This window comes from Macrobrachium nipponense, chromosome 6, assembly GCF_015104395.2.
Source record: "Macrobrachium nipponense isolate FS-2020 chromosome 6, ASM1510439v2, whole genome shotgun sequence".
NCBI lineage: Eukaryota > Metazoa > Arthropoda > Malacostraca > Decapoda > Palaemonidae > Macrobrachium > Macrobrachium nipponense.
Window position 1 is genome coordinate 113,032,009 of NC_061108.1, and position 11,849 is coordinate 113,043,857.

Here is an 11,849-nt window from a genome sequence, read left to right on the forward strand (position 1 = left end):
TCTTGCGCACAGGCCGAAAATATAGGGGTGTAAGATACAAGTAATTTCTCTCTCTCTCTCTCTCTCCCCAGGCCAAAAAGAACGCACATGGAAAAGTTTTTTTTGTAAAATCCGGTACGTCCAAACTATAACTGATATACACTTCTGGTTAGTGTTATTATGTCGGCTAATGATTGAATTATTTCCTAAAGCAATCAAAACATCTTTACAAGGCTTAGGAATAATAAAAACGATGTGATGAATGTGAAATTTTTAAGAAAAATCAGATATTTTTTGGTAATAATCATGAAAAATATAATAATTAGGTTTAGGGAGTTTGTTTTATATCTAAATTGTGTAGAAATGTTTGATCTTTCACGTGGAAGCAGTGATTTTGCTATAAATGTGTTTGCTAATGAGCTGTAATTGATTAAAAAATGCTAATTGTTTTATGGAGTGCAATTTTCAGATTTTCCAACCTACTTACGTTGACGTTTTGTATCATAGCAAAGTAAGCCAGCGGCGTCGGGTTTGCGTTTTTTTCATGATTTTACATCTGTCGACCCAGTGGGGTTAATTACGTTTTCTATGATTGACGCACTTTTTTTTGTGAATTTTTCCCAAAAATAACTTACATATGACATGAACAGCGTGTCATCTGTGCACTTACGAAAAAAATGTATTGTTAGTGATCTTCATAAATCTTGTACCAAAGGTCTACAATTGCTGACAACTGAGTTTTTGTTACCCAGAGGTCACAACCTAATTCTCCTTGTCAGTCTTGTAGCTTCAGATCACTTCTTTGTCCTGAAAACTGTTGGAAGTCCAACTTCAAGTAGTCCCCCATGCCCTCTCCCTTTGCTTATATTTGGGTCGGATGCCATTCTGATTCTTTGTCTGCAAACCTTGTTGTTGCAATATTTTCAAGTGTCTCCGATTAAGGTTTGGCTAATGCTATGTCTTCCCTACTGCTACTTGCTCCTTGGGCAAGAGGCATAAATCTTTAGACTAACATTCCTCAGGTGTTCATTCCTGAGGAGCCGAGGAGGATTTCCTTTGTCTCTCTCCCCTTTAGACTTCATCCTTCCCACTAGACTTAAGATGATAAGTACTTGATGGTATTTCTTTTGAATATAAATCAGCCAGTAAGCTATAATAATTATAAGTGTCCATAAAGTGATGACAACTTTTTTTTTCATAATTTTTTTCCCTGTAGTTTAAATACTAATGGCTTCTTTATTTTAGCCAAGTGTATTTTGAATAATTTTTTGTCTTTGTCTACTACTAACAGGTGTACTTGAACAGACGTCCAAATCCAAGAAAACGCCTTTTGGTTCCCTGTGTCCTAGATAAGCCAAATAAAAAATGTTATGTATGCTCAGAGAAGCCAGAAGTTTGTGTTAGATTGAATGTTGAAAAGACAACAGTGAAGACACTGGAAGAGAGAATACTTAAAGCAGCATTAAATATGGTTGCTCCAGATGTTGAGATATCCGATGGCAAAGGCACCATATTAATTTCTTCAGAAGAAGGCGAGACAGAAGAGAATAATGATAAGCTTTTGAAGGTAATTTGGTACCTGTTTAAAGTGTGAAACCACAGTTATATTATTTCTTAACCCCGTATTGATGGGTAACATAAATATATGTTTACATATAGCTTTGTGGTGAAGTCTGAGTAGGATATATATTCTTTCAAGATTTGGTGCCTTGCAGTTTGAACAAATTTTGCATGAAAAATGTTCCTAGTTCCATTTATCATCATTGGCAACTCTATAGATCGCTGTATTCGAGTCAGAGTTAGCTGAGAGAGATTCAGTCGTGCTTAAGGTGGCAATGGGGAATGTTTTTACAACTTCCACCCAAGGATGCATCATAAATATTTTACAATAATGAATTATGTGTATACTTGGAATTTTTTTCCTGATTTTAGTTCTTATATGTTATGATATTGTCTGAGCTATAATTATAATTTTACAAAATAAAATTTAAAATATGAGAAAGAGAGAAAGAACACTTACAACTTTATAAAATTAGCATATTTTATGACTGTCTTAGAGAAAAAAGTGGCCTGCAAGGTACAAAAATTAAAAAAAAAAAAAAAAAAAAAAAAAAAATTCTCTTATATACCTTGAGCACACAACTTCCTCTTACCATTAATTTTTTTTCTTTAATTTACCATCTTTAAATTTAGCATGACCATGGATGGTATGCATTAGTGTACGTAATATTAGCCTGGACTGTCTATAAATAAAACATGAACTGTGGTAAATGAATATAAGGAGTAGTTTATAGTCAAGAGCTCAAAAACTGTTAAAAGTTCTTAGGCTCCATTCACACGGGCGAGTTTTGCTCGACGAACTTTGCTCAATGTGACGTCAGAAGCACAGATACATTGGGAAAAGTCCTGACTTTCCCTGCTTCTGACGTAACATTGAACACAGTTCGTTGAGCAAAGCTTGACCATGTGAATGGGGCTTTATCCAAATGTAATTAAATCTTCAGATTTAGGTGTCACTTGTTTTCAGGACTTTGGTATAATGGATGGAACTCGCTTGAATTGTGATGACTTTTTGCAAAATTATACTCTTACAATCAACATTGTTCATAGGTAAGTAACACAAGTGCTTCATATGCATGTACAGTGTAGTGGTATTTTCACTCTGCATTTACTGGACTAATTTTTAGTATTAAAATAAGATGTACAATAGTTGTACAATACATATATTACTACTTTATGGTAAATTTTTTCCCACTAAGTACTAATAACTGCTGAAGCTTTTCAATTTGGTAAGATTGTAATTCTTACCCCCCCCCCATCTCTCTCTCTCTCTCTCAAAATTTGATATGAAATTACAATTTCTTAAAAAGAAATGATAAAAATTCAAAACATGAAATGACAGTTTCTTGAAAGTTTTACATCGAACGATATTCTCTCTCTCTCTCAAACACATCTGCTTCTCTGTTAATTAATTTTACTTGTCATTTTCATCAGAACCTATTTCAACAATAGAAAAAATTAAATGATGAAATCTGCATGATGCAGATGATCAAAATACACTTTGCAGACCTGAATAATACATATGGCGATGATCATTCATACACACTGCGCTATGACGTCACAAATGCGTGAGGCAGAGCCGCCTTCTTAGCTAATGGCTGAGCAGGAAATCCCTCTTGCATTCCCCCTTGGAGGAATAATAGTTTTTTTCCTCCAAACATTCCCCCCCATCCCTTCTCTCAGATACCAGCCAAACCCCCCCCCCCCCCCACACACACACACACACACACACCACACACACACACACACACACACCCACACCCACACACCCACACACCCACCCACCCCTAAAATACTTGAAAAGACGATAGATTTGATACTTTTTGCAGCGGTGACTCGCAGAATTTGAGCGGCTTAGGAGATACAGAAAATCTATTTTTGAGAATAGTGACCGCATATATTAGTCTAGCCTTGTAGTGTATGATGTCATCCTTCAGCTGAAGAAATGCTCAGGTCTTTGTGGACAATGCTAAAAGTTTGACACTAAACAACAGATACTTTTTTAAATAATGTCACAGTCTCAAGCAATTGCTTAATTTTTAACTAGTCTTCAATTTCACCTTGCATAGCCATTCATAATTGGGCAAAAGCACTGAATCCAATGTTTGGCTTTATATCCTAACTTTGCAAAGGCCACATCATGCATGCAACTACATATTGGTAAATATAAGATTTCACTCCCAAAAAAACTTAGTGACTGAAGGCAATCAAGTGTGCAGATTTCAGTTGACTCACACCAGCGTACTTAACAAGTACTCATCTCCCAAATTCCTTCGTCGACGCACACCAGCGTACTTAACAAGTACTCATCTCCCAAATTCCTTCGTCAGCATACTACACTACATCAAGTAACTGGCCAAGGAGAGAGATTATTAAAAAAGAATTCTTGCTCCCATTCCAGAGCATGCAGTGGTTGAACTAGTGTGTAATCTTAGCACATTATATACTGTTTTCTGTGTGGCTATTGTGGCTGTTGAATATGTGTGACCTTTCACATATACATAAGTACTGAGAGTAGTGTGGACCAGTAGAGCTTAGGAGGATTACTGCAATCCTGCAGATTTTAACTTGTACCCTGTGAAGCAAATATTTAGGTTCATATAAACAAATGGTTTTCATGTACAAGATTTCAAGGTTAGGTAGTCAAATGTATTCAAAGCACAGCTAATAGGTACTAATTTTTTTTTTTTTTTTTTTTTTTTTGTACGAAAGTGAAAAATTAGAAGAAGGAGCAGAGTTTGAAGTGCTTGGCAACCCAGATGAACTGAAGAAGGCACAAGAGGAACAAGCAAAGAAAGATGCAGAAGAAGCAGCTAAAATTTCAAATGATGCAGGTATGGGCATCATTGTATTAAGTCAGAGTTCATATTTAGTAATGACAAATTATAGCTGTCTACAGTTTTGATTTGTTTAATAATTATTTTAGTCAGGCCATGTTTTACTAGAAATTTGTTTTTGGTGCAAGAAGAGAATTTGTTTTATTAGCCCCCCCCCAAAAAAAAAAAAAATAAATAAATAAATAAAAATAAATAAATAAATAAAAGTCCTTTGTGAGGTTCAGCTAAAAATAAAATGTGGGCATTCATGAAATTTAATAATTTGTTTTGATGCATAAATATCCAGTTTATTAATAAAGCAATATAGAGTTTTACAATCCAATTTGTGTGTAAGTTACTATTTACCATGCCTGCTCTTTTAGTATGTTATTCCTGATTAATAACTTCTCAATGTTCAGCCACTGTCTAAAATAAAATTATTTTGTCTGTGCACATTTAACAATATGTAATTCACTTGAAGTGAGGTATTATTTTCTTAAATTTTAGTTTTGGTCGTGTGTCTCACTGACAAACTCAGTGCCATGGTCGGTACGGTCTTGGCCTGCCACCTCTGTGGCAGTGAGTTTGATTCTTGGGCATTCCATTGAGGAATTAGAGATGTGTACTTCTGGTGTTATTAATTCATTCTCGACGTGGTTTGGAAGTCACGTTAGCCTATTGGTCCTGTTGCTGAATAACCACTGGTACCATGCAACGTAAAAACACCATACAAACAAACAAACCTGACAGTCAACCCTGTATGTCATAAAGATGCCAGTATTGGAATATAAAATGGTTATTGAAATACAAAATGGTTAATCGGTAGATAGAACCTCCATCCCAAAGAATAAGCATGAATACTGTCATATAGTTTTCATATATCAAATTGTCTTAATACTGTTAAATAATAAAATAAAATACTGAAGTTAATGGGAACTTAAGTTTTTTTAATTTTTACACATTTTTTCTTAATGGGAACTGGTTTTTTTTTCTTAACATTTGTAAATCATTGGATTAAATAAGAGCAAATTTAAAATCCTTGCCTACATTATTCATGAAAAATTGCAAATCTTTTAGGAGCTGGAGCCTCTACGATGGTCATGGACGATGAAAATGATTTGGTATGTCTTGATGATGATGAACCCAAGAAAAGAAGAGCAGATGATGAAGGAACACAACCTATCAAGAAAATGCGAGTGGATCCAACGGATGATGTTGTAGTGCTTTAAAAATAGAACTGTTTGGTGTTGTGGACACTTAATTTCTCTGTAGTGTACCGTTACGTGCACTGCATTGCATTACTTCCCTTGTGTATCCCTACAGTACAAAGAAATTTCTGAGGTTTTATTTATGTTACTACTGAGTTCTCTTAGTAACCTATTGTGTCAAGGAAAAAGTGCATTGTAAGTTTAGTGCTGAAACAAGGCTGCAACTTTTCTCTTTTATAAAGTTAAGAATCCAGTATGGTCTTATTTTTGTATAGCATTAAAATTAAATATTTTTAAGACTTTAATTTCATGCTTGCAAAATTTCTAATAGAAACCATTTTCTAATATGTAGAATACATTCTATGTTAATATTTATGAATTTTTTCAAAATTCTAGGGTGGTTGAAAAGTAACGATTTTAAATTCTTGTAAAAATTAAGAAATCTTAAAATTATAAGAAATAAATATGGAAAAAAGCATATAACAAATTAAAATTTAATATGGGCACCAGCATTCATCAGTTTTTGCCATTTAAGTTCTAATAACTCCTTATTTTAAATTCTTATAATTTCAAGATTTCTTTACTTGATTTTTACAAGAAATTAATGTGGGAAAAAGCATGGAGTTTAATTTAAAATGGGCACCAGGATTCATCAGTTTTTGCCATTGAAGTACTAATAAAGTCGAAATTTGGTACAGTAGAATTGATCCTTTAACCAACCACAAAGAAAGTCGCAGGGAGGAGCAGCACCATCTTGCATGAAAATCAAATCTTCAATATTCTCCTCTAGTAGCTGATTACTGGCCAGATTTCATCTTGGAGCATGGCAAGGTATCTTCCAGCATCGCGAAGGATTAAGGGGGACACAGTAGTCTGAATTCATTCCACACAGCAATATCTTGGGCCAAGTCTGCACTTTTTTCAGAGGTAGTAGTACAAGGATTTTCTCCCATGCAGTAGCGGCAATTGTGACGGTTCACAAACCCACCTTTCCAGAGGCTATTTCTAGAGAGATCGGATCAGTCTTCATACCAAGCCAACATCATCTCCCTAACCTCAATACAAATGTTGCTTGACAGTAGCGCAGCTTCCAAGCGTGCCATTCAAGCTCCTTTTGGAGGACAGTTCATACACAGCGAAAGGAGCGCCCACTTTCCATTGCTGTTTGTCAAAATTGATATTTTGGGCTATGAGTAAACATTTCTTGAACAACTTGTACTAGCTCTGGGTCACTGCATCAACTTAAGCAGGTCTTTAGTTGGTCCTCCACCATCTTTGCACTTTAACAACAGCTCTCCAAACTTTGCAACATGCCACTAACTGGGCACGCTCTTGCGGGGTAAGACATCCATGTTTGTAGGGCTTCCAAATTTTAAACAAAATAAATAAAAAAAATTCCTATAAAGGTAGGAACACAAATTTGAGACAAAAATCCTATGACAATAAGTATTATATGTAAATAAATTACGTAGGCAGTCCTGGGTTATCAGTGGATTGTGTTAACCCTTTCGCTGCGAAGAACGACTATAGTCGCCATAGATGCCTGCATCTTCGCTCTGGAGAACGACTTTACTCCGCGTCACGTGATCAATTTTTTGCTAAGCGCCTCTTTCAGACAACATATTTAGCTTCTAGATGCTGCCATCTGTTGCCGAATTTACGAACTATTCACTGGCTCGGACGCTCTTCAATCTTCTCTCAAGTAGTCTCTGAATTTGGTAAGTTTTTATTATTTTTACGCTATGTTATCATGAAATCATGATATATACCCATATTTTACGATAGCAGCATATGTATTTTGCTATATAAATCAATATTATTCATGGATTTATCGTCATATAATGCTAGCCAAAGTTCCCTTACCGAAAGCGAAAGTTTTACATTAGGATCTTAATGGTTACCATGACAATTATATATATTTCATTGTGAATGAAGTAAAAAATGTGACAGATAATGGTGTTTCCAGTTACTGATATACATATTTACTTAAGTAAATGAATAATATTCAAAAGACAAGCACATTTAGAATAAAGAAGCTTTGTTTTCGTAAACCAGAGGTTTTGTTTACATATGTCAGCTGTCTTGTAGGCTAGCTGCTTTGGGTGTAGCCTAATTATTTTTTCCTTCTTGTAAGTTATCTTTGGAAGAAATGATGACATCTTATTTGGCTCTGATTCAGAATTTGGGTCAGATATAGACAATCCTACACCAAATGATCATACTACTGATGATGATGATACCACTGATGAAGATATGGATGAAGAAGTTTCAGCAACATGCTCATCAACCACAAATTCATTGCATTGGAATAAAATTTATAATAACCCCATTCAATTATGTAATGTTTTTGATTACACAGCTTCCCAAAAGGTAATTGGTTTTGAAATCTTAAATCCTTATCTGTGTTTCACAAGATTTTTTCCAGATAGTTTCTTTTGCAATATGTTCATAAATTTTAAGTATTTTAAATCCATGATAGCTACAAAACATCCTTTGCCAAGATCAAGATACCACCAATGGTCAGATGTAACTTCTGAGGATATAAAAGCTGTTGTTGCTATTGAAATAGCAATGGGTATGTACTACTACATAACCCCACAATTGAAAGTTACTTTGGTGAAAGTAGCTTTTTATTTGATACTCCTGGCTTCAGAGAAGTTTTTTCAAGGGATAAGTATCAGTTGATTAGATCAGCTATTCATTTTAATGATAATGATAAGAAAGATGGGAGTGATAGACTATCTAAGATCAGGCCAATATTAGAAATGGTAAGAAATCAGTATTGATGAAAGAATGATAAAATTTAAAGGTAGGCTATTTTTCAAACAATATTTACCATCAAAGCCTTCAACTAAATGGGGAATAAAAGTATGGTCAATGACAGATGCACATACAGGTTACCTGCTTAAATTTAATGTATATACTGGGAAGGATTCTGCATGTCACCATCAGAAGGGTTGGGTACTCATGTTGTTTTATCTTTGTTAGAGGGTTATGAAAACAAAGGTCATATTATTTACATGGACAGTTTTTTATAACAGTGTGGATCTTTATGACAAAGTACTTGAGAAAAAACTTTCAGAGAAATTGATAAGCCCTGCATTCATGTAGAATATAAGTATATGGGGGGAGTTGATAAGTTTGATCAACTTTGTTCAACGTACCATTAAAATAGAAAGAGCCAGAAATGGTACCAACCCATCTGGCACTTTATAGTCGAGGCAGCATTAGTAAACTCAAATATAAGTTAAAATATTCAGAATCCCACTGCCAAGCTTGATAAAAAAAAATTTAGGGAAAAAATTATTAACACTGTTAGAAGAGTATAAGGGTAGCAAAACTCAAAGAAGGGGTAGGTATTCAAATCCTATGGAATCTAGACTAACTGAAAGGCATTTTCCAGCAAATTATGTTGACAAAAACCACAATCCCCAATGTATTGTATGCTCTATCTTGCCAAAGAATTGCTTGGAGAATGTAAGAAAAAGCAAACAACCTATTTTTGTGATCAGTGTGTAGAAAAACCACCTCTTTGTATCATTCCATGTTTTGAGACATATCGTACCTTAAAAGTGTACAAAAAACGTTGCCAATGTGGAAAATAAAAGTGTGAGACATTGATGAATTTGCTAGAGGATTATTGGTGAAATTAATAAAGTCATCTAATTTTTACCCTTTTATCAAATAATTTAAGTCAGAAAATGATAAATCCAAGGAAAAATATCGTGAAATACTGAAAATACAATGGTTCTAGAACACAAAAATTGGTTTCAGTAAATTTTATGCATTCTCAATTTTTCATTGTGCACAAAGCTGTGAAACGTACGTATTTTTAATCCGCAGCGAAAGGGTTAATGGCGATTGTCAAGCTCCATAAAATTGGCGATTTATGGCACCAAAAAAGGCCAAGTTTCGATTATTGGTGCCATAACATACCTAACATAGGTGCCATTAACCCAAACTTTGCACCACAAGTGCCATACATCACCGAGTTTAGGTTAAAGGTAGTTTTTGTTTATCAGCACCTTGCCGAGAATGAAATCCTCGCCAACAATCGGGAACTTCCACTACATTTAAGTATTTATAAATCACCCTGTACCTTAACTTTGAGAAATGGGCAAAAAAATATTCAAAACAGGAAAACCATCATCAAACTTCAGTGGGTCTGTCAGTTGCCCTGGGTCCTTCAGACTTTTCTCCATTAAATTAGACTGGATAGGTATTAAAGTCAAGATAGTGTCTAGATGCCTAAGGAATGCAAGTAGCAGTCTTCAGTGAATTAATGAAGTCAAGGTAATGAAAAAATTAAGAGAATTATGTGATGCTTGAATAATCTCCACATGCAAAAATACCCAAGGCATTTTTGAAGTAGGAAAAGCTTGACTGGGTTGCTGACCAATAATGAGTAGCAGGGGCCTGAACTTGTGCTCTTCAATTTATAGGTTTTCCAAGTTAATGAATTATTGTGCAACAAGATTTATATTGAGAGATGCTAGTACATCCATGATACCATGGATGTACCTTTCAAGATATGGCAAAAGAAAATTTTTTTAAGACTTTGTATTTTTCATAGCTACAAACCCTCACTCTTGACAATAGGATCATTTCTAGCGCCTAGCTGGATCCGGTTAAAAAGCAGATGAAAGCAAGGAATCTTGTGATATCTGGCAACGCATGCATAGATTGGGGGAAGAGTAGTCAAATGTCGATCATCTACGACAGTTTTCTTAACCGCCTGGACAAGAGTTGGGTTTTTTCCTCTCTTGGTCTTTTCCCGGTTCTTTGCCCGTTTCGTTTCCTTTAATGTGTGTGTTTTTACCTGGTATTATGGCTGCTTCTGCTCCTTCTCGACATCAGCGTATGTGCCCCAGAGTTCCTGGGTTCCCATGTTCTCGTTTTTTGGCTTCGTCAGAGACAGATCCTCACATTACATGCAGTAGGTGTCGTTCAAATTTTTGTACGATTACGAATCCGTATGGAATGCTGGGCATGGCCTATGGAGCAGTGGATGAAGTTTTATGGTAAGAGGGAACATCGGAGAGTCTCCACTCTTCCTACTTGGGGGGGCTTTGCTCCTATTCTCGATGTTTTGTCTTCCGCAGTAGTCAACCCCTTAGTAGCGTTGTCCCTGCATCTCCTTCCTTTTCTTCCATTGATTCGTCGATGGAAGTATTGGGAGGTCCGCCAGGGTACTTTTTATAATGGAGCCCCCTCTTCCTCGGGAGCTATTTTGGTTCCCAAGAAGGGTGAGGTTTTTTCATCATTCTCTTCTCTTCCAGAGTCGGAGGCATCCAATATGGTTTGGTGGCGATTTGGAAGACGCTTGAGCTAGGGGGTACCACGTCCTTGTGTGTGTGTGTGGGGGGGGGTTGCTAGCGCATTTTGTGGAGGCTCGAACCCCCCCCCCCCCTTCCCAGTCCAGCCAGGCCATCCCCACTCCCCCCGGCCTCGTCTCTGTGGGTGGGAGTAGTCGGCTATCTTGTATTACTACGCCGGTGTCTGCCGTCGCTTTGTATCGGAGTGGCGCTGCGGCGTCAGCCCCGTTGATGACGTCACGGGGTCCATCTTTGTGTATTCCTCCGCCAGTGGCATCTCTTTCCCCCCTCGCACAGAAAGGGAGTCGTGACGTCACTCTCATCGATGACGTATCTCCCAGTCGCCTCCTCCGATCCACCTCACTTAGCTGCAACGTCATCACCGCCGCCCAGTTCGCAACATCTCCCTTCCTTGTCTTCGCAGCCTTCTCTGGCACATCAGTCCGAGGTTATATGCCAGGCAGTGCTTCAGAGGCTGGACTCTGCATTGGATGTGAAGTTGGCTGCCTTATCGGTTGGGAGGACTGGTAGGAAACGCGTTGCTTCGTCCTCGCCTTCCGAGAAGAGTGCGCATAAGAAGCAGGTGCTGTCTTCCTCTCCCTCTTCCCCCGCTACGCCTCGTCGGCATATTAAGCGTTGGAAGGCTAAGGAATTTGCCCTTCCTTCGCCGTCGAGGGAGGAACAGCCCGGACGTGTTCCCGAGAGTGCTGTGGTTTCGGGCAGTGTTATTGATTTGTGTTCTGCAGGGGTTGCTTCGCCACCGAATCTTGTACATGCAACCACCCCACCCCCCTTCGGTCCTTGCATATCGCGAGCGCGTTGCAACCTCCCCTGTCCGTGCACGTGATGGTAGTGATCCTTCTTCTCCAAGGCCTATTCATCGCCGTAAAGTTCTGAAGGTGCCTGTCAAGAGGTCGAAGGTAGTGAGCACGGAGATGGTGCAGCCGAAGTGTTTGCCTGCCTCTCTAACT

At 37.3% G+C, this 11,849-nt stretch overlaps 1 protein-coding gene across 2 annotated transcripts in view; it reads left to right on the forward strand.

Moving 5' to 3' along the window:
- The window catches only part of LOC135216904 (SUMO-activating enzyme subunit 2-like), a 79,916-nt gene extending 74,060 nt beyond the window's left edge, over positions 1-5,856 (forward strand). For both annotated transcript variants that reach the window (XM_064252443.1, XM_064252444.1), the window contains exons 10-13: positions 1,271-1,546; positions 2,507-2,589; positions 4,252-4,373; positions 5,433-5,856. In XM_064252443.1, the coding sequence (XP_064108513.1) occupies positions 1,271-1,546; positions 2,507-2,589; positions 4,252-4,373; positions 5,433-5,584 (633 nt within the window). In that variant the 3' untranslated portion in view covers positions 5,585-5,856. The remainder of the gene's footprint in view (positions 1-1,270; positions 1,547-2,506; positions 2,590-4,251; positions 4,374-5,432) is intronic.
- The last annotated feature ends 5,993 nt before the right edge of the window (positions 5,857-11,849 follow it).